The sequence below is a fragment of the Papilio xuthus genome, unplaced genomic scaffold (genome assembly GCF_000836235.2).
Source record: "Papilio xuthus unplaced genomic scaffold, Pxut_1.1 DF826159.1, whole genome shotgun sequence".
Lineage (NCBI taxonomy): Eukaryota > Metazoa > Arthropoda > Insecta > Lepidoptera > Papilionidae > Papilio > Papilio xuthus.
The window spans coordinates 3,904,602-3,928,478 of record NW_013532490.1 but is presented as its reverse complement, the minus strand read 5'-3'; the positions used below and the strand labels follow the sequence as shown (position 1 = coordinate 3,928,478).

Genomic DNA, 23,877 nt, shown 5'->3' with positions numbered 1-23,877 from the left:
GCCTATGTGTTTTTCCAGACTATGCTTTATACATATGCCAAATTTCAAGAAGTTCCACGAAGTCGTTTTGGAGATATCTTCTAACAAACATTCATCCATCCATCTATATATGCATCCAAACATTTGCATTTATAATATTAGTAAGATAAGTAAGGAATCTTATTCGTTAAATTTGTTAACGAGAAACGAACCCATGGATATTGTTACAGCTCAAAATCTAAAGGTACCACCGTCTTAAATTTCCGATTTTTTTGAGCAAATTCCTTATAGTTCTTTTTTTCTCTATATTTTAGATATAAGGTGTCGTAGTTTTGTTTATCATTTAAATTCTACGTAATAATCTACAGTCAGAATAAACCTGACCGGTTGGTTGACTATAACGTTATATAAATATAAACCAATTGCGCAACTAAAATATAAAAGCAAAGCCGCATCTCATTCGGATGTCGTAAAATCGTATTGCGTAGGAATGTAGACGGTATAACTAATTATGTGCATATTCATATAATTTACTGAACGCTAATGATATCACAGTATCTTGAATATGCGTTAATATCACGCCGAGGCGTAAGATATACCAAAGATGGCATAATTGAGGTCTGCAGACGATAATAAGCTAAAAGCGTTTATCTAAGTGTACTTAAACGCCTGTGGTGAATATTACTTATTAAAATAATAAGACATTATTGAGATATATTTTTATGAACTAGTTGTTTCTCACGGATTTTACTACTGATAATAAAATTATGAACACTTCATACTATTCTTTTATTTTTCAAGTCTTCGAAATCCGACATTTGACTTTTGTAAACTAACGCATAAGCATCGAACTTTAGGTAACAAAAATCTGCTAATCTTACTAATATTATAAATGCGAATGTTTAGATGGATGGATGGATGTTTGAAGGTATTTCCAGAACAGTTGAACTGATCTCGATGAAATTTGGCATACATATAGAACAAAGTCTGGAAGAACAGATAGGCTACTAATTATGTATTTTTTAATACCGCGTGGATGGAGTCGCGGGCGACAGCTATTATTATATTAAAAAAAGATCATGGCATGATGTTAGCACAATATTATTAATATTTTTTTATCTTAAATGCAAGAATTCTACAGTCGATATTAATAGAAATTGTTTTTATCGTTACATTAAAACACCTTGTAAATAAGAATAAGAATAAATTTATTTCACAAAAACACGTTAGAATAATATACAGTGAAGTATCTTGCAGACTCTGAACTAGGCTGAGTCTGTATCTCGGGGCCTAGGAGTGCACTAGCCATAAACAAAATAACATACATATCATGTAAAACTAAGCGTGATATTATGAGATACAATTTGGAAAATAAGAAAATACATGAAGACATTAAACTAAGTAATTTTGAACTAATAATATCAAAGGATAGCATGTGTGTGTATGATTATGCGTGTGAGTATGTGAGAAAGTGTGTGTGTGTGTGTGCGTGTGTGTGTGCGTGTGTGTGTGCGTGTGTGTGTGTGTGCGTGTGTTTTAAGTTAGGTGCGCAGGTGAATTGTTATTGGCTGGCGCAAAGAAGGGCCTCCGTGTCAAGGTAGGATAAGGACACAAGCCACTTTTTCACAAGGACCTTAACCTTTCCCGCTGTGTATTGGTGAATATTATGAATTTTACAAATATTATTATATATGCGTAGATGTATATAAGCAGGGGAGCGTTTGGCGAATGAATTTAAAATTTATTTTTGTTAAAAAATATAACGTCTTTATAATTCGCCTCTGTCAAAGTAAATACGAGTTATTTTCATTCATGAAACCCGAGATTAATAGACGGATTTGTTCCTTCGTATTAAAGAATTAAGTATTCTTTCTTTAAATCCAGACAACGACTTCTTTGATCCTTGGATTAAAGTCTACTTCTTGAGAATTTTACATCCAAAGATGTAGGTGAGTAGGTTTTAGTTAAAATGTACGAACAAAGAGACTTGAAGACTTAAAGTATTAAAGTCAATTTGACTTCCTTAAAGGAAAGCTTTTGTTACATGAAGTTAAGACAAAATATTGTTTATCTCTACTATTGACTTATAAAAAATTGTCCCAAGTTATAGTTGCTTTTAATAAAATTATGAATGTATTCCGCCCCGTAACTTTTCAAAAGAACTATGTTTTTAAGCGTAATTATATGTTTATTATTAATATATGAAGATTTTAATGTTTTATATTGTTACAGCGGACCCGCTTCCCGGCAAGCACGTGCCGCTGGAGAGCTATGAGAGCGAACTGGAGCGGGAGCATGCGCTACCCACGTCCGTCCCCAATGCCGACATACTCAAGACTAACAGCAACCCTACCTATCACAAGCCGAGGTAAGCTATCAAAATCAATTTGTTACAGCGCCATCTTTCGATCTGTGTTTACATAAACGCTTATTTATCATTATTATAATTGAAGAGCTGTCGCTCGCGAATCCGTTTTTGCGGGAATAAAAAAAACTTAATTAGTAGTCTATGTGTTCTTCTAGGCTATGTTCTATATCTACTCCAAATTTCAGCGAGATCCATACAGTCGTTATGGAGTTACCTTCAAAGAAACATCCAAATATTCGCATTTATAATATTAGTAAGATTGAAATTTTTATTTCTTTATCAAATTGATTGTACTAAATTAAGAAATATGTTTAGTTTCACTGGCGTTGTATTAAGAGCCTTAAGTATCATTTTAGTTAATTTGACGTCATAATGTTGCTAGAAGTGAACTCATTAATTCCACTCTTGTCATTCTCTAACGAGTGGCATTACGTTACCGCTCTTGGAAATTAATTTTTACTAATTACAAGAGATCGTTAAGGCAACTCCAAAACAAAACCCTAAAACAACACGGCGAATCTCTGAGCGAAGCTTAATTCGGGGCATAAATTAAATCATTATCGTAAACTCGAGTTAGGAGACTCCTTAAAGTTAAATGCCGTTTGCGCGCCGCGTAAAACTTTGATCCCTTCCGCGCAATTAAATACGTCCCGCTATAAAAGTCGACGCAACCAACCCGTTCGGATATCGCACGGGCAAATAAAAAAGTAAAGTTTGACCATGCTTCAGTTTTCTTTTTCTTTCCGTTAACTTTGACCTAACTTCAGACTTACTTAAAAAAAGTTTTAGTACAGTTTTTAATATGTGGCCATTAATAAAAAGATTAATCTTAATAATAAATGCGAATGATGAGATGGATGGATGTTTGTTTGAAGGTATCTCCAGAACGTCTGAACGGCTCTTAATGAAATTTGACATATATGTAAAATATAGCGCGGACGGAGTCGCGTGCGAATCCTAGTTTTATATAAAAATACAAGCAGTATATGACTAAATTGGTTTTTAATATATTTCTATTCTGGTTGACATTTTTAACATTAGTAATAAGTAAGATTAGACGTCCATTAACTTTTACGCCTATGCATTCCAAGGATGTAGAATTTTCCATTTTCCCCAACATTAGCTGTTTTGTTCACTTAAAAGCTCATTATTTTTCAAATAAATATAAGTTTCCATTATCGAAACATTTAAAAAAATATAATTAACTTTTTTTAATACATCTATTACTGTAGGTTTTTCACTGTTTTATTGACAATGTCTAGAAAACTTTATTTGTGTTACTGTGTTAATACAGTTAATTAAGTTTTACTAAGTTAGTAAAATTTAGTTCGTCTGTGGTTTATTCTGATTTGCATCTTAAATCTTTAACTATGTTTGCAATATTTTTATCTATATAGTAAAAAAGTTGTTGATACCGTTAAAAAGTAATTTTAAAACAACATTCTAGGAATTTTGTAAGGAAAAATATATCGATTTGATGTCAATACGAATTATACTTACATTATGATAAATCGATTATGTTTTTATGTTTTAGTAATAAAAACGTGTCAGATAAACAACGAGGGAATAGTGAATTATATTCTCAAGGACAGGCTCAGACGGTTCGATGTGAAAAAACAGGCAATTTTCTGTATTTCGAAGGTCTATATTCCGCTTATTCATTATGTAAGCTCTGATTTGAATAAAAACAAAGTTGTCGTTGGGATTGTTGAGCGGAGTTTGCGATCTTTGACTATAAAGTAACGGACTAGGCGAAGCCGCAATTGCACTATAAATTCACTTTTCGCGGGGGGTCGAGGTAAAGGTAAAAAAAATGAAATAACTCCGTGAAAGCATAGTAAGTCGACTAGTAATTTGAGAATTTATTGTTCGTTTCTAACAGAGGGGAATACGCCCGGTTGACAGGTCCTGCCATTAAAAGTCAAAGTTTGCGATGGCCGGCCGTCGCCGATGCTGTTTATCGTCGAATTCAATTTGTGACGCCGTGAATTTGTCAGATTTGCATTTTTTTTTATTCCCGAACAATGTTTGAATTGTTTTAACGATTGGGAATTCAGCCAGTATTATGTAAAGACATTAGCGTCCATTATCTTTTTTTTCATCCTCTTTTTAATAAAAAGGTTTTTGTTGATGTTCCAACTTTTGTTTAATCTACTAAAGCGATTTGTCACGTTCCTTTTAATAATCAATTATTATTTTTTCTTATTAGGCTTGTATTTCGTGGACGGTATAAAGACTGAGGGTAGGTAGTAATTCAATGTGTAGGGTATGTAAAAAAAAACAAAAAAGTGTCTTGAAAAATACAAAAAGACTCTCTCTCGTGCCAGACACAAATCGCTTCCTTTTTTTCCAACAAAGAAGTGTTTGCTTTTATAGGAGACATGTCTAGGTTTTTTTTTCATAACAGTCTCGTCAGTGCCCTTGCTTCAAGCGCCATTTTGAAGCTCACCAGTATCGTTCACGTGCAAACGCCTCGGGCACGGAAAGTTGCTCATTAGATCCTTTCCGGGTGCATCCTTTGACAATGCGATGTTACGCTTAAATAATTACAGGTCCCGTCTGTACTATCTCTTCAACTTTGTTGCTTTTTTGCATTCGAATAATTCATGACCTGTGAACTTCGACGCGAAAAAAGCAACTCTAGTTTTTTTTTGTTTGCTGTCTATCTGTTTTAATATGCGTCAATGATCGTCTGAGCACGTTACGTAGCACTAAAACAAATGTTACAATTTTCTTTGTTACGTGAATATTTAGCGGTATTCCAAATTGTAGGCTGCCTGGTTACAAGTAAAGATGTCAATTTAAAACTTCTAGTCAGTTTAAAAGTTAATAAAAAAATGAGGACCCACCTGCAAGCAAAACCTTTCGATCAAAAAATACGGACGAATTGATAACCTCCTTCTTTTTTAAAGTCGACTAAAAACCATAAATAGTCTTAGCGTAATAACACGTAAATAAATTGAAATATAAGAGAGATCTATTATAGAAGTGTTGCGCGTGTGGCATCTCTCTAAGCAACTCATTTTATTACTCCCTCGTGTGAATTTAGATGCAACAGGTAATAATCTGAATCGGTTATATTCCATATTCATATCAAACAAACGTTCTGTTCGATTAGAAATTCAAACAAAGAATAGAAAATCATCATTCGAGTGGTAATCGATTTAATTAAAACAGTAGTTACATAGCTCGTTTGCGCGATTCGTGCTCGGTGCAAGCAATGTTGCTCACAAACATTTGCATAATCATTGGCCCAACTACGATTCGATACATCGATAGTTTTAGTGTCGGTAAAGCGAGAATCGATTCGCCTTTGAGCTAAGTTTGTTTTTGATTTCGAGATTATATTTGTTGTTTCGATTGTAAGTTCAGAACCAACAAGTTCTTGGCTACTATAATGAAAATGTTAAGAACTTATTTTAAAATTAATTTATTAGGATTAATTTTACCAATATATTTATCTAATCTGTGGTATTAAAACGTAACATACTCGTTTTTTTTTAGAATTTGTTCTGATAATTTAAAATAGACACACAAATCATGTTTTCTTGAACTATGATTACGGCTAATGGTATAAGGCTAATGGCTTTGATTTCGGCCTATAATTTAATTTTATCATTTTAATGGAAAATTGTATGATTTAATATAAAAACATATCACGTCTAAGACGCCTGCATAGTTACGGATAAATAACTATAAATCACAAGAGATCTCTGACAAATATAGGTGAATTTATACCGAAATTTAGTGCGGTATCTTGCCAAAATTGGAACATTTGTTATAAGAAAAAAAAATTGTTCAATGTTTTTATGTGTACTAGTGACCAGCTAAATTTATAAAATAATTGTATAAATAAAATTAACCTTATTAATAATATATTATAATTAAGATATAACGGAATAAACAGAAATTCTTTTTAAGATGTTTAAAAGGTTAAAAGCTTGTGACTGTTTGAGGATTTAAAAGATTAACCATTTTTTCATACTGCGGTCTTTAGGTTTGTTGCCTCAGAAAAGATAAGTTCTTGCATTTTTATTATTAAGTTCCAAAGTTAATATTTTCTCAAGAATATTAACCCTTCACTAACGCAGAATGGCGTCATTCACCCCACTATAAATATTCACAGCATGACGACAGCACAACCCTTAAACTAGATAGATTGCCACTGGAGTTGCCAATTCTCGAATTATTGTAGCGAAAGCCGCTCGATTGATTTCTATGTTCGTAGTCCGCGTGAAGGCGAAATCCCGAGCTATGATGCTATAAATCTCTTCGAAAATTCAGATTATGCCAAACATTTCAAGTTTGCAGAAGCTTCGCGCTGTAGAATCGTTCGGTTGAACTTGATACATTATTTATCTAACTTCGCGCCAGCCTTTTGTTTATCGGCTTTCATTTCTATTTTGTTCTTTGCTTTTGGATTTCTTTTTTGTTTTAATTGATCAAACACCTCGATTAATCTCTTGATCCTAAGTTAGTAGTCTTGATTAGCCTGTCTTAAACCCTGTGTACTAAATTTTTTTTTTTTTATTTATATCGTTTGATATAATAAACCTATCTTCCGTACAATGCAGTCAGTTGTAAATTCCCTTGAAACTGCCACGCTAGAATAGTGCGGTTATTTACCGAATCGGATCATATCTTTGAGCTCTCTAACAGTCGACTTGTCACGCCGCTGGTCTGTTGCCTGAACTTTTGACGTGACCGATATCAAATCGTAAATCGAATCGCTTTCAATTTCTGCCCGTCAATTTCTAGTTGTCGAAATACGCTGTATGCATGCGTTTGGGAATTTGGGAATATAGAGGTTCAATTTACTATTTCCTAAATTGAGACATTTATAATTGCTATATTACCTTCAAATAACATATAAGTATAGATAATAATACGTAAAATGTATAAATTAAACTAACATACTTTAATTTTTAACCAATTTAAGATTTTTACGTGTGTGGATGAGTATGGTCCTTCGCTCCTTTTTGTATTAGCAAGGTGGTACAGTTTTCGTCGTTTATATAAATAAAAATCTTAACATCTTTGCTTAAAGTGTGAAGTCATATATTATCGTGGCATTTGAATCGTAAGCAGATTGTTGGGATTTGGGTGATGCGAGCGTTTTAAAATCCCGCCCTAAGCATGATTGAAACATTAATTCGCTTCTGTCAAAACGAACAAATCCGTAATGTGAACTAGGGCACAAGTTAATAGCAACTAGCGGATGTACTAAGTACAATCTATATTATAATAAAAAAAAACGAATATTTAACTAAAATATGTTAATAAAAGGAGTCCCTTTAGGCAAGGTATTATAATTATATTCAACATAAAAAAAAATATTCAGTAAAATTTGATGAAAGTATAGTAACACGAAAATCTATTTATATTTGGTACCGTAAATTTTTAAAACAACATTTTTTATATTAAAAGATTGTTGTAATTTAAAATTACGTTTAAACTATTAAATCTAATTTAATTAATGTTGAAATGTGTTATTACCGTTTGTCAGGTCTATTTTCATGTATGTAGTTACCAAGTGTTACTTCTACTTGGTCAAGTTTTTGAAGATCGCTTCTGCTTATGAATTACGCGCCGCCATGCGGATATTTTGCAAAGTACGGCCCTGAGCGGGCGGAGTTTCCGAGAGACGACCATTAATCTAAACCGCTATTGTTTTGCAAAACTACACTCGCATTGTTCCACGGATTGCTTCTTGTTTTATTTATGTTTTTATTGAACGTACATCCCGATGGGGGAATCGGTATTCTATATAGATTTTTCATTTCAACCACCGTATGGAAGTTGTTTCTTGACCGCGCCAACCGATTGCAGTACGATTGGCTTTTTCAATGTTTTGTGTTTATTTTTTTATTTGTATTTTAAAATAAAACGGGTCACTGCAGCTTCCAATAAGTAAGATTGTTTCACTTTAACAGACTGAATTTTTCTATTTTTTTTTTCTAGTAAAATAACCATTTTATTTAAAAATACCTATCATGTATGCATTTTGCTTTGTTCATTGAATAGCCTTTAACAGTAAAAAATGCTTTATCCATATCATTGGTTACTGGTTTTAAAATAAGGATAGAAATAGGGGTATGGGAGAATAGTACGCGTTTGTTCGGGTACATTAAAATAATGAATGAAGAATTTCCAGCCAGATTTATGTTTCAAAAGTCTAGACTAATAAGTCATATTTATCTTGGCTGTTAATATCTTATGATCGTCGGATTTTCTCAGTAATTTAAGACCTCAATATTATGCGGGTACAGTCGATGGCGCGTATTTCGTGTCAATTTCCGTAAAAAGAGATTGGTCTTTTACTTCTCTTACTATGGATTTAGATTGGAGTGACACTTAGTTACACATATTGTCATCTCTAACACTCTCTTTACAAAGACAGAGACATTAACTGTCCGCAGTTGAAAGTTAAAATAAGAACAAATAAATGTGCTAGATTATAACTTTTACAGTAGGTTTTTGGACCAAATCTCTGTATAAAAAATACCGTTAGCCTTGTCATCTTTGATGAAAAAGAGATAACAATATATTTTAAACGGAGATTTTGACCTCAGAAATCCACCTTTATTGTGGCAGTAAACCTATCTGATTAGTGGGAAGGAAATTCAATTATTTGACTGTACAAATCTTACGTAAAATAATTCAGTTATTTAAATATTACTCGAAAGTCATCAGACAGTAATTGGTGGGTACTCAGTTAGCATAGTGTAATAAAAACTAGAGTGGTTTTTTTTAATATTCCAGGCCAATGGTTTTAATTAACCGAAATGTTTCTCCGACGCTGCGGTACAGAGTTACGTGAATTATTAAATTTGCATTAAAAATGTAGTTTAGGTAAAGCGTAACGCGTATTTTTATTAAATAAAGTCAAGAAGCGCTTTACGCTGTAGCAGTATTAGAGAGAAGTTTTAGCATCCCTTAATTTTATTTCTGACGCTTTAAACCGGAAAGTTTGCAGTAAGTTTTTATCGTAAAGGTTTAACTTTTTAAGTGATCTTTTTGGCATAGTTTAGTAGTAAAACGTATGGGTTAGGAATGAAAGTATCAACATTCGAATATTGTATATTTAATATTGTGGGTTTAAACTGTGGTTTTAATTTAAAATAATAATACAATCTTACTAATATATATGCGAATGTTTGGATGAATGGTTGGATGTTTATTAGAAGGTACCTCCAGAGCGGCTGCATGGATCGCGTTGGAATTCGGCACAGATGTAGAACACAGACAGGATGAACACGTAGGCTACTAAATAAGTTTTTTTTATATTGCGCAAACCGAGTTGCGGCGACAGCAAGTGTGTTCATATGCTTCGCAATAATGAACTTATGGCTTTTAGTTTTAATATCAAATAACTAGAATAAATAATCATAAGCGCTCGTTAGCCCACGTTCCACAGTTCGATTCCGCATGAAAATTTCAATTTAAATTCCTCGCGGCCTGTTAGCTCACAATCCTATGTTAAAATATGTACATACGCTAGTTAATTTTCTCCCATAAATTGTCACGTGTGTCGACCGGCTAAACCGCATACGTACGAATATCGCTCGATTTCAATAAAGTGCAAATTCGCACGACATTGCAATAACCCCCCTCGCTCCGAGCGTACAGGGACGTATTCAGAATTTTAAAATTCTGTCTCCGTTCTAAATTCTCACAGATTTCGCGATATACGTACTAGTTGAACCATGTCATTGACCTGATGGTGTTCAGTATAACATGACCCCTGTGGCAATGGTCACCGCGACTTATCCCAGATCTTAGTAGATTATGCTGCGTGTATGGAAATCAGAAAAATTGGCAAAACGCCCGCTGCCTCGACGCCCGCTTTATTTTCGCGACGTTAACCGCATTTTAATGAATCGCTTCGTGGAAAAAATAACCGTCTAGATGGACCTCGCATAATTATACTCAATGACCGTGTTTACATAAACTTAGAGCTTTAAAACCTGGAAACATTAAACGACAAAAAGTAAAGATTGACGAAAATTTCCGAATTTATAAATTAATTCATCCCTTAGGACCACAAATGTTATCATGTTGAACAACTAATTTAAACACAGATTACCACCAAACTATATCATAAGGTATTCTATAGATGGTTCTTAATAAAATAATATTTTTTATGATTATATTTAAAATTAGTAATATGAACTTTATGTTTCAGTATTATTCAGTGTTCAGTACTTGACTGTTGGTAAAGTGTGCCTATTGCTTCTGTATGGTTAATATTTTTTAAAGTTTAAAGCTGTCTTTAACTCGACGCCCTACTTCGATAAAGAATTTGTGAGAGTTCAAGCAGATTTGTTCCACTTTTAGAAGGCGCCGGGCATTTTTAATTATCCGGCTTGGAAACTTTTTGTACTATTATATCTAAATACTGAGACAATTATGCTTTGTTGCTAACTCTTTAAAAAAAAAGTTTTGGACATTCTATTTTCAAATTACGCTATTCGTTTTATCGACATCTCTTTTTTTTTCAAAGGAAATAAGAGGGATGAATACATGTTTTTGTATATTTGTTTCGGCCGCGGTTCCTCGTTGTAATTCGAAGCAGAATAGGTGTTCCATATTTAAACTTCGATCCTAAAATATAACGGAAACACGCGGTTAATTTGTTTTGGTTCGCGTAATAAAATTAATGTCGGCAATAAAAAACAAATCTGGATTGGAGATCGTTAAATTGTGAGCTCTAAAAACTTCGGTAGAAACATTTATTTGCTTAGAAAGAGATTCGTCTTTAAAAGAGCTACTGAAATCCTAAAGATAAGAAAGTGACTTTTGAAAGATGATTTTGCCACGATTTGCAACTCGAATGATTTAAAAATAGAGTCTAAAATATTTGACGAAGGACAATCTCATTGATTTACTTTTGCAAAGAAAGACAAGATTTGGATGTAAAGGAATAAAATTTCTTAGTTTGTGTCCAGATTTTCGCCGCAAATATTAGAATTCCAAGCTGACCGTCTCTAACTTGACGTTGCAAAGACACTTTTATTAAAGTCTGAGGATTAAAGCGCACATGTTTTACGTAACTTACATTCTAACTGAAACCCATTTCATCATAGACCATTGCCCTATTTGTATTTCAATAAAATTTACAATTTTCACCTTAAAATGTAAGAAACAGATTGATTTTTAAAGTTTTATTTTAAATAAAGACTAACCTTTGTTTGTATTTCTGCAGACCGCCGCAACATCACGGCGCGGCGCTGCTGGCGGGGGTCGGAAGCGGGGCGGTGCCGTCGTACGCGCCGCCCGGTCGCGCGTTTTTCACGCCCCCATTGCCGCCGGAGTATAGGAACCCATTCGCCGATAAGCCGACACTACGAGGTCAGTTAAACTAGCATTTCACAGGAATATAGTCAAGTGTTTATGATCTGATTGTGTAAAGAATCCTATTTGTGGACATATTTGCTCGTAATCCATCAATTTAACGTTCAGTAACGCCCGCAGTCAGAGTTTGTTAATAGTTAACTTAGATAGACCCATTGTGTAAATCAGGCATTCCAAAGGTTTCTTGTACAGACACCGACCCCAAAACTATCATGTGGAGTAGCAAGAACAACCTTAGGTTTTTTTACTTTCTTTATCTTATAATAATGTGTATTTGCAGGCACAAACACGGACGGGAACAACTATCTCAATCGGCGACCCATCCCGCCGCCCTCCCTCGGGCCGGGACACGACAGGATACCCATCAGACCGCCTGGACAGGTAAGTCTCTTGTCAGCCATGTGATACCATCATCTACTCTCGTATCACTTGAGTTTAAAATCGTGCCAATAACCATTACAGTTAAAGAGGAATACATGATGACCACTATGCTTGAACATTAAAAAGTTGAACTTTGGTCAATTTCGCAAAATAACAATCGTATGATTATTTAATCCAAACTCTTTTGATCCCATAACTCTATAATAATGTATTCATATAAACTAAGAACTAAGCCAAATATTTTATGTGATTTTCAGGAAACTTCGTCCCCGCAAGTTCCGGCGCCTCCCCCCGCACCGCCCGCGCCTCCGCCCGGCCTCGAGCCACAGAAGAAAAAGCCACTTAACACCCCCAGTCATAAGGTCGGTATTTGCTTGAATAGACCAATACGAAAGTTTAAACTTTGATTCGTTATCCCGTTTAGAATGTTATAGGTTTTACTACCGTATTCAGAGACGTTTAATGATCATTTAATCAGTCTCTTAGTATTTATTTCTTATTATAAATTTGCGCCGATGGACCTTGTGGGAACCGTATTGACCCTTAGTAAAATTACGGCAATTAGTGGTTTACTGTCTAATTCTAGTGGTCTGGTTAGAACTGTCTAGTTTTTGCTTTTTTGTTGATTTAAATTTTCCATTTTTTTCATTACAGCCTGACGAATTAGACGGCGACATCAAACATGGCACTGATCAGGCGAACTTCACAGACTTTGTGCCCAATTCGCTCAACATCCCAACCATATCTAGGATATTGTCGGGATCTAATGGGAGGAAGGAAGACATTCCTGATGTACTCCTGCGGACTGTCACCGCGAAGCCACAGCACCAGCCCGAGAAGACATCCAAAAGTGACGTATTTGTGACTAAAGACACAAGTGTAACCCTCAGTGATTCAAACCGCGATTCATCTACCGAAGGATCAGTTCTAGCTGTACTAGATCCAGAAATGAATATAGATCGACCGTTAATCATAGACCAAAATGGAGAAACTAACACTAGAAGAAATCTACAATATTCAACAAATAAGGATAGGAATGATAGTAGAAATAATGAGAATTATATGCCAGCGACGACAATTGGCTTCGAATTAAAAGATCCAGAAATGTCAACGGAAAGATATCACAATCTAGCGAACGTGAATTCTGATAAGAAAGTGTTGAAACAGGATTCTAAGAACAATGGGCCGGTACAACGCCCCGGCGCGACTTGGCCGTTCGCTTGGAATGTCCACATTTACTTAGCAACCGTCATGTTCACAATATTAGCAGTTTATTCAATATTCAAAATAATATGCTACAACAAATTCACACATCTCTTCACTCAGTATTACTTTATAATACTTCATCTGATTTTAGTATTCGTATGCCTCATGAGAATATTCTATCTATGTTACGATCCTTATAATATTAACAATTCTCTACCGATATTTATCAGTGAAATATTATTGCACGTACCAGAAATATTCTTAACTATTGCATTCGCTAGTACTATTCTGTTCCTTATGACCAACAGTGCGAACTACAGGAACAAATGTTGTTCCTTCTTGTTCCGCTCGCGAACCATCATAGTCGGCGGCGGACTACTCCTCCTAACTTGTGTAACGTTGCATATCTTTGAAAATAGTAATACAATATATAGGACCCCTCAGGGAGTCGAAAAAAGGGTATTAGGACTAACTTGTCAGATAATATTTATCATAGTATGCCTTATATTGGGTTTATGCTATCTATATGTATATAAAATGCTAAAAGCCATTCTTCAGAAGAAAAGTCACAATTATATACATGGATTTCAGAATCTCTATCAAGGGATACATATAAATCTAGCGACCGCATTGCTATTCGTGTTAATGGCGACCCTGCAAATATATGGGATAATAGGAATCAATCAAGTTAGCATGACGAAGTTCGATTGGTTGCAGTGGGGCTACCAGTTTTCATTGCGACTCATAGAAATAAGTGTTGTGGCTCTTATTTCGTGGGTGATAAGTCTCAAAATCGGCATCGTAGCTTCACTGCAACACGAAAAAGGCGATGGACAAAAAATATCTGGATTCTTCCCTTGCACGGCCGGCTCGAGCAACGAACAATTCGAATCCGATTATCCGACTATTTGCAACACTAACACAAACCTCAAGACGTACACGTTACGAACTGGGAAACCGGTTTACGAAACCGCTGGTCATCACCCCGTGATGCCGGAACAGTGTTTCGGTGCCAACGTCATGGAACACCAGAGGTTCCAGTTGAGCACTTTGGCAGGGAACTGTGATAATAATTCGGGAACTGAGAACTACTCCGGTCACAGTTCCATTGCCAACGCCGGCCACAGCAGTTCTACTGAATCCAGTAACGCCGCCTCCGGCCAAGGTGTGACCAACCATTTGATCAAACATCATCCAAACATGGCCGGTTACAACGGCATAGAATCCGCTTCTGACGACCACTACTCGAACTGCGACCCCGCCATACAGTCCCTGCAGGGCGATGACCCTCTAGACCACGAGTACAATGTTATCCAATACGGCAGCAACAGCGATTTTATTCGAGACATAAAAAATCAAAACTACAACGGTGGATCAAATAGAAGCTCTCATAATTTCAAACACATGTCATACGACAGAGTTTCATCCCGAACGAATAGTAATCCTCGTAAAAAGCACAGAGCGAAGAACAAGAATGTTCAGAATTGCATGACAATGGGCTACGACCCTTCAATGAATCACCACTACCATCAACCACATATGCCCGATGAGTATAGCAACTACAACGCGGAGAACGCGTCCTATCATTCCTCAGGGATACAGACCCTTAATCCTAACAGGAGTTACGAGGCTCCATGCCAACAAATTAGAAGCTCGCAACGTCGGAACTCGCCTTCCACCGTTATGGTTAATTCTAGCGGGAGTCAAAAAAGGGGAAAGGGGAACGGGTTCCCGGATCGACCTAAATCCACAGATCTGTATGGATTCTCGGAGGATCCCAACGACAGGGCATACCCATGTGCTTTAGGCACGCCTCAACCGGCGCCAAGGAATTGCAGTTACGAGGCTTCATACTCTCAACCGCAAGACGAAATCAACCCGAACGAGGGAGGAGGCAGCATGCTGGTTGCTCAGGACGGCTTCGTACGATTCCGACCACTAGAAGATGGTCCTTCACAAACCTGATTTACAGTCACCCTGTCGAGCGCGACAGAGGACCTAAGTTTCTAAAACTCATTTCACGTGGAAATTCGTGCATCTCATTGTATAGACATTGTAAATTAATAGATAGGTTTAATACGGGATCCGTTTAACATACGATCCGATTATAACGGCCTTTTGTACATAGCGTTTTTTTTATTCTAAGGCCCTGTTTATTTAAGCGATTTCATTTGACTGAAATGCCATTTTTCGTTAACTAGATTGCCCCGTTTATCATTCTGATAAATGTATGGCCAATGCAAATAAAACTGAGCCATTGAACAGAGAACATAGAAAAAGGTAAACTGGTCTTGTAGTTTGCAGATTATATCATGTTGTAAGTTTTATAATTGAAGTTGACATTTCTAAATCTATATATATAATCGCATTATTAACCTTGAGTTTCTAAGACCAAAATCTTCGTTTGAAACATATTGTTATCTCTGTTGTGTCAAAGATGAAAAACAGGGATGACGATATGTTTTGTACAGAGATTTTGAAGTCAGAAACCCACGGTAAGCTGATTTAATATCGACATATAAGTACCGTAACAAACATACAGAATGATAATGTGATATTGAATATAATTTTCTTTAAATCTTATTAATAAATCAGTTTATTAACAATCAGATGAATAACTACAATATTTATCATAAATGTTTACTAGTCTGAAGTTAGCAAATGGTCATTTAAAATTGAAGGACGAGAAATACGTCTTTCTCTGTCACACTTCTCGCTGTTATGTTCATCTTACTCACACATAAATAGTATTTATATAACTAACTTCAGACTTAAATTCTTTGAAAGGAATATATTGTGGGAGATTAATATTTTTGAGTTAATTCATTTATTTATTGAAATCCATTTTTTGTGATTATTTGTTACGTTATTATAAATTTTCTTATTCTCAATTAAAGTAATTGATATCAAAGTATTGATTTTGTTATCAAATGATTATATTAAAATACATATTTCACACAAAATTACAAAAAGATAAAGGTAAAATCTTATGTTATATATAAAAAATCTTAATTTTCATTCGATACAATGCAAGCAGTACAATTTAAATAATCTATAAAGCATTGCCTAGTCAACACAATTATCCCATGGTATTTATTCCTGCCATTATTCATTTATTTTGTTATATAAGGTTCCTACGTAAATAATTTTAATTAACAGACCCATTGTCATTTCATAAAATATCAGATTGTATAGTAGTTTTCAGATATCTCGACTGCTTGACCTTGAGCCTTCAAGATATTTGAAAGTAACTATACAAATGTCAAATATGAATTATAATTTACATGGGAACCGTATTTAAATACAGCTTTTGTAATTGTGTTAAGAAATATCAGAATATTATGATAGAACGTAATTTTTCAATCACACAAAAATTATGATGGTAGCTGTTACACGAAAATGTTGACAAACATATTTTATAAATATAATAGAAATATGTACTCTTAGTAAAAGCTATAATTTAAGATAATCTTACTAATATTATAAATGCGAATGTATAGATGGATGGATGGATGAAGTTTTTTTTTCAAACCAGCTGAACGAATCTCAATCAAATTTGGTATACATATAGAACATAGTCTGGAAGAACACATAGGCTACCAATTGTTTTTCTTTAATTTCGCGCGAAAGGGACGCCAGCGACATCTATTTTTCTATAAAAATAACAAAATTCCTAACAAACTTATATACATTGTAATTTAAATAAAAGCTTACAAAAATTTACTTATCAATTACTTTTGTTAAAAATTGTAAATCGAAACATGTATAATAACATGTTTTGTATCAATGGAAACTCATGATTTCTATGCAAATTACACAAACTTAATATATCTTTTACTAAGAGTAAGTATTTCACAATAAATGTTGGCACGTCACAATAGATAGGTAAAAAAAAAAAAGAAATAATTGTATAGTTTAGGTGAAATACTAAAGAATATTTATTATTGGCAAATAAAACTTACAAAATAACTTGTTTAATAAAAGTGGCGATTTAATTCTGTGCTCATATAATTATAATTCCTATGTAAATAAAATTAATATAAGTATGGTAGATTTCAACCATAAAATGCCACGTTTTTTTTTATAATTTAATTTACTTTAGTTCACTAAGTGTATATAACGGGAGACATAGTTACACCCGTATATAGGAACGTAAACGCGTACCACATTTGTTGTATATTAATTTTTTTTTAATATTTCCAAGACTGTACCTACTTTTATCATTTAACAAAAACTGACATTTACTATGTATAAATAAAAAGGTATTAAAATTTATTTGTTGTTTTATTGATAAAATTTACTATGAAAATGTAATTTGAATCTATCGTGTCCAGATTTACAAACTGAAAAATTAAACTAGAGAGAGAGTTCTCTAAATACTGCAATCAAATTTACTTGACAAACGCATCCTTCTGACCTTGTGAAAATGGACGAGTTCAAACTGGATTCGTCATTTTTTTTGTAGAAGGGTTTTTTTTTATTAATTCATAGTGGAAATATTAAATGATTACACACAATATAATCTATATTAAATTTATATCGTCATAATATATACAAATAAGTGTAAACATTTACAAACTTAAATAATTCAAATCTCATACAGATTATCAAAATGTACACAAAATAGGTTACATTCAAAATTTTCACATATAAAACATTACAAAATGTATTTTCGGGGATTATCAAAAATTTAACATTCTTTATATAAAATAGATTACTAAAACTGCATATTTTAAATTTCCTAGACCCTTTTTCTAACGTTCTCAAATGCTTTAAAGATTTACGCCATCTGTTGATAAAAAATAAAACTAAAATGAGAATCTTAATGGTTGACAATAGATGGCACTATTTTGCAAAAAAAATATAGATACAGGAAAACAAAAAATATGTAAGAATTATTTTTGTTGAGTCCATATAAGCAAAATTAGTGCACTTTTCACATAATTTTGATTTTATAGTAAAATTCATTTATTTACAAAATATTTTGAAATAAATACATTTATAATACAGTCAGAAAAAAAGATTGTAACTAGTTACAAATGTCCTAAAATATAAATACGTCTTAAAATAAAACTAAAATTATAAATACCAGGTACACATAATAACAAAGATACAAACCTTTTTTTATATCAAATCGTAACCTTATTTCAAATTAACATTTAAATCAATACTAACAAGAAACCTCTTAAATTAGCTTTTTACAATATAATTACTCAGAAAGAAAATAAATTAATGATATTAAAAGCCACGTGAAAACAATTATTAAAATTATGAGTCAATTTTTAATTTAAACTGTTTGGTTTCCATTGTCAAAATAGTTGCATAAATATATATTGCCATCTCTCATATTATCTTTGAGAAGACAGAGATAAAATATAACTATGGAATTTTCAATAAACTCCAAGTCAGTTAAATACTGCAGTAATAAATAATTATTGTCATTTATTAATAATTGAGTTGGCACGTCGGGTAGTGCAGTACTCTTGTTACGGACGTGTCAAATCAAATGACTAAACCTCAGTTTTCGACATCAAACCGTGAAATTTTTGATATATCGGGACATCAAAATGTTCCTACAATTCATAATTTGTGGTACTTCCAAGGGTACCTGCCCCAATTGGGTTAAATCTGCAAAATCACAGGTCAATAACTATTTCAAATACCCTAATTTACTGTCAAATATCAAAATCTTCGTTATTCTTTTTCTTTGCTGAGAATTGTTCACCTAATAATTTCATAACTTCTGCATGTGATTTTGTTCCATCTTTTAAAGTCCCGTAATTTTCTTTAACATATAAAGCGAAGCCGTTAGGACCAGCTTTTCTTGCAGGAGTTGAAACGACTACGCCATCTTTGTTTTTTCTATTGACAATAATCTCAAAAGCACCGTGACAGTAACCGCAACATTTCTTCGTCACGTCAATTGATTTCGAGTGACGTTTTATGCTGAAAGTTAGAAAATTGTTACATAATCTTACTAATATTATAAATGCGAATGTTTAGATGGATGGATGATTGTTTGATGGTATCTCCGGAACCGCTGCATCTTGCCGGATCTTGTAGAAATTTGGCACTAATGTAGAACATATAAGCTACTTATTAAGTTTTTTTAATTCCTCGCGGACGGAGTCGCGGGCCATAGCTAGTCTAGAATAAATACGGATCGATGGAGTGTAACCTTAAAAACTCATGGGAATGGATATTCCCTACTATGGGGTAAATAAACTAATTCCGAGACACTTAGCAATTCTAGGCAAAATATTCGAATTTATCAACGGTATTATTAATACATTACTACTCCGTCTGCAGACTGATCAGAAACCTTAATAAGATTTAATATATCAAACTAATATATCATTCCTATGTTTCTTCTAGTCTAGTTACCATCAAATAGGATCATTATCATACAAACTTTCATACACACGATGTATCACGTACCTGTATCCACATTTAGTACATTTATAACAATACTTAAAGTATATCTCCATATCGTGACAGCGCGATATCTCTCCCAGCTCGGGTAACACCTTCAAAGCTCGCGTCGCCCTGAAAAGTATAAATATAAAAGACAATAAAAGATAAAAAAAATTAATAACCTAAACTTTAAAAAAAAAACAAACAACTCCACTGATTGCAGTTTTAATAGTTGAAATAGCGCCATCTATCGGTTGAATTTTAAATTCTTAAAAACGTTAATCTTACTAATATTATAAATGCGAATATTTAGATGGAAGTTTGTTTGAAGGCATCTCCAGAACGTCACAAATGATCTTGATGAAATTTGGCACACATATGAAACATAGTCTGGAAGAACACATAAGCTACTAATTATTTATTTATTTTAATTACACGCGGACGGAGTCACGGGCGACGGCTAGTTTTAAACTAAAGCTAAACTAAACAATATTTTATTAATTTAATGTTAATCTAAAATAGTGATAACGCTTTTAATTCATGGCGGAGTTGTAGAGGTAAAAAAATCTGACCATTTCTTCCAGAGTGGTCCATGACCAGCTCGCAGTTCCCCATCAATGAGCCATGTGGCAGCGTGGCACAGCTCGTGCACCAACGTGTCTCGCAGCCGCTGCGGACTGTCCACCACTTTGATGGACAACTTGACGCTGGATGTGCGGATACGATCACCTCGTGCAGTCTTCAATAGTCTGTTTGTTGTTGTACTGGAAGTGACAATTCAAAAATCAACTGAAAACCTTTATTTGTTAGGATACTTGAATGATTTTTGTAAAAATGAAAACACCAAAACCGTTACTAAAACACTAAATCAGAGATGGCGAACGTTTACGTATCAACATAGGATTTTTTTTAAATTTTTAATAAAGTCATAGGCGTACCATCAAATTCAATCGCTTTTTCTTAGAAAAAAATGATCCATTAAGTTTAGTGCCATTAGTTTGCTACCACTGCCAACATTACTCTCCTCGAAAAACAATTAGACAAACTGTTAAAACATTATTGTAATACTTAATAAAAAAAAAATTAGTTTGTGTAAATTTTATAGAAAAGAAACATTCCATCTTACCCCGCAGTACTCCTAAGCTTAGTATCCCATATGATTGGTAGATCAGCGTCCAAAACATTGTCAAATACGATTTTATTGAAGTCAAGAAATAGTCTCCGAGTGAGTTGTTCACGTAATGTCTTGTAATTGTCCCGATATTGTATAGCTTCCGGATGACATCTCCATGATGGCACATTGTCTGGAAAAAAACAATTTATTATAGACAAAAAATTATGGAAATATCAGGAATGGATTTAGATTTGATTAGCAGTTAGCCGGGACTTTGCTTGCTCGGAACTAACAAAAATGTTATAATAAATGTAAAAAAAAAAACTTTTAAGGGAACAAAAATTAAACTAATATTGTGAGTTTACATTACAAATCTAAAATATAAAAGAAAGTCGTGTTAGTTACACTATTTATAACTAAAGAACGGCTTTACCAATATGGTTGAAATTTTTTTTTTCAAATTTACGCCATGAAAAGCTGCTTTTTATTTAACTTAATAATATTTTAATTGCGAATGGATGTGATGTGGATGGATGGATAGGTGTTTGAAGATATCTCTAGAACGGCTGAAAGGATCTCAATTTAATTTGGCATACATATAGAATATAGTCTGAAAGAACACATAGGCTACACTAATTAAGTTTTTTTATATATCTAGTAGTACTAACATGTATACAAAAATATACCCAAAAGCCCTACCTGCTAAAGATGCAAGGAAACTTAGTCTATTAACTGTCAATTCTTTTGACGGTGTACAGACATTTTCAACTTTCTTAGTTACACTTATATTTTCAACTTTCTTCGTCAAATTGTCAACATCCATATTCATCACTTGCACTAATTCCGTCACTGATAAACCTTTTAATTTTTTTGTAGTAGAATTTACATTTTTTTCTTTTTTCTTTGCTTTAGGTTCCGGTGTACTCGGAATAACTTCTGTGTACAATTTCTTTTTACCTTTCTTATCTGTATTATTTAATTCTTTGTTAACCTTTTTCTCGGAATCTGTTAAATATAGTAACTTATTTTGTTTTAATTCCTTACGAGTACTTGCTTTTTCACTTATGATATTATCAGCATCATCATCAAATAGTTTTTTTGGTATGATATTGTGTTTTTCTTTTTTTAACGTCTTGAGAAGTGATGGAATGCTTTTCCATGCATCACCATATAAATCATCAAGTAATTTCTTTTGTGATTGTTGAATTTTTTTTATAGAACACTCTTCTAAAGACTCATTAGCAATATCTTTCGGAGTTGATGGTACTGTTTCTTGTTTTGGAGTAGCACATACAATATTCTGTCCTGGTGACCAACCATCAAAACTAGGTCTTGATTCTTTCAATGGTGTTGACATTTCTTCTTGTGTTGAATTTAAAATCTATAATAAAATATGTATTAGATAAGTTCTGATCTCGCGACCCCAACTAGCTGCCGACCCATCGGTCGGCCCTGGTACTGCTGGCGAGACGCCATAGAGCTGGATCTGTGGGAGCTACAAGCAATGGACTGGCAGGAAAAGGCGCAAGACAGGCGACTTTGGCGATCTCTTGTGTTGGAGGCCAAGACCCACTTTGGGTTGATGCGCCAGCGGAGTAAATAAGTTCTGAAGCTTGGAAATATATAAATACTAGCTGACGCCCACAACCCCTACATTATAAAGATACTTAATTAGTAGCCTGTGGGTCTTCCAGGCTATATTCTACACATATGCCAATGTTCGCTGAATCTATGCAGCCATTCTGGTGATACATTCTAACAAACTTTGATTCATACATCCGAACTTTAAAGTATACAATGCATCTACAACTTATTGGTTGTAAAAAAAAAACAAGTACAGCCTCAGATAATACTTACATTTCCTGTCTTGCTTGGTTCAGTCTTTAGCTCTATTTTAGGTAGTTCTTCATCAAACAGATCACAAGAGTCATTTATAAAAATCGGAGAATATTTCTTCTTTGGTGATATCTAGAAAATAAATAAAAATATTGATTTTTTAAATTTTGGCTTTGTGGTGAAATTTTCTTTTCTATTTCAATTTTGAATTAATTTATTTTGTATTGTTAGTTAATATATGTACTTAATTTTGCATAGTTGGTAGTAATGTTGAATCAATATCTTCAAAATGTCTCTCTTCAGGCTATTGTGATAAAAAATACCCTCTACTTAAACTTTTAAAGGATGGCCATAGCTATACATTTATATTGTTTAGATTTAGAGACTAAGAAATAATGGTAGACTTACATTATTTTTGAAATCCATTTGTAACCTATCAAATGATTCGTCAAGAATGATAATATCTGAGCTTCGGTTTAGTTTCCTGGCAGCGTTCATATAGTTTGCATTATTTTTCTTCAATGATAACTTTAGAAAACCTGAAAATTTGTTGTTAAAGTTATGACGATTACGTGGGTGAGTTTATTTTAAATAAGTTAAAACTACTTACGATTTTTACCATTACTTTGCGTTTTGGTGTCCATCATGAAATGTTAAAGTTGTTTTTCGTTTCAGTTGCAAAATTATTAGATATTTCTATTGGAATTTATATCGATAAATTTTTAAACATATGAAATCCGTTACACGACTTTTATTTTTACAAGTTTGACAACTGACACTGTAATGACAATTGTTGTCAAATGTTATCGACCAATGAGCGATTTGCTAACTCAAAATGTAGCCATAACTAAAAATTTTTTGCAGTGTGTTCTTGTCATTCATATTTTCATGTTTTGGATTCTCCGGATGAAAAGTAGTAAAGATATTTCCAAAAGGGATCAACCCTAAAATAAAGAAGGAAATCATATTTAAACCACAGTCAGAATTATGATTACCACTTAAACAATTGCTTGAAATTCTGATAATGTTAATTGATTAGCGTCAACAGATGGCGGTACCGATTTCACATTATGTTCGTTTTGCAAAAAAAAATTGATGATTTTTTCAGTTTTTTAGTCTACAAGGGTAAATATTATATGCCCTCGAATTCTCTACTAATAATGACCAAAGAAACTAAGCATTACATATAATTTTAATCTGCTCTTTTGCTTAAAATATAATAGAA

General features: G+C 33.6%; 2 protein-coding genes across 3 annotated transcripts in view; one reads left to right on the top strand and one right to left on the bottom strand.

Moving 5' to 3' along the window:
• The window catches only part of LOC106123138 (uncharacterized), a 209,065-nt gene extending 193,386 nt beyond the window's left edge, over window positions 1–15,679 (top strand). For both annotated transcript variants that reach the window (XM_013319308.1, XM_013319309.1), the window contains 5 exons: window positions 2,212–2,347; window positions 11,553–11,698; window positions 11,982–12,082; window positions 12,340–12,444; window positions 12,737–15,679. In XM_013319308.1, the coding sequence (XP_013174762.1) occupies window positions 2,212–2,347; window positions 11,553–11,698; window positions 11,982–12,082; window positions 12,340–12,444; window positions 12,737–15,253 (3,005 nt within the window). In that variant the 3' untranslated portion in view covers window positions 15,254–15,679. The remainder of the gene's footprint in view (window positions 1–2,211; window positions 2,348–11,552; window positions 11,699–11,981; window positions 12,083–12,339; window positions 12,445–12,736) is intronic.
• Window positions 15,680–18,842: 3,163 nt separating this feature from the next.
• LOC106123090 (Germ cell nuclear acidic peptidase) lies at window positions 18,843–23,444 on the bottom strand. The gene is made up of 8 exons (XM_013319225.1): window positions 23,263–23,444; window positions 23,061–23,191; window positions 22,674–22,784; window positions 21,516–22,197; window positions 20,829–21,006; window positions 20,275–20,466; window positions 19,727–19,834; window positions 18,843–19,234 (listed from the first exon to the last, which is right to left on the bottom strand). Exons 1-8 carry the CDS (start codon window positions 23,297–23,299, stop codon window positions 18,964–18,966), a joined length of 1,710 nt encoding a protein of 569 aa, XP_013174679.1. The 5' UTR covers window positions 23,300–23,444; the 3' UTR covers window positions 18,843–18,963.
• Between the last annotated feature and the right edge of the window lie 433 nt (window positions 23,445–23,877).

Coding starts and splice junctions, on each gene's coding strand:
- LOC106123090 (XM_013319225.1), bottom strand. CDS start 23,299: ATGATGGACACCAAAACGCAAAGTAATGGTAAAAATC. Junction 22,785..23,060: donor AAATGGATTTCAAAAATAAT/GTAAGTCTACCA, acceptor TTTATTTTCTAG/ATATCACCAAAGAAGAAATA. Junction 21,007..21,515: donor TTTCCTTGCATCTTTAGCAG/GTAGGGCTTTTG, acceptor GTTTTTTTCCAG/ACAATGTGCCATCATGGAGA.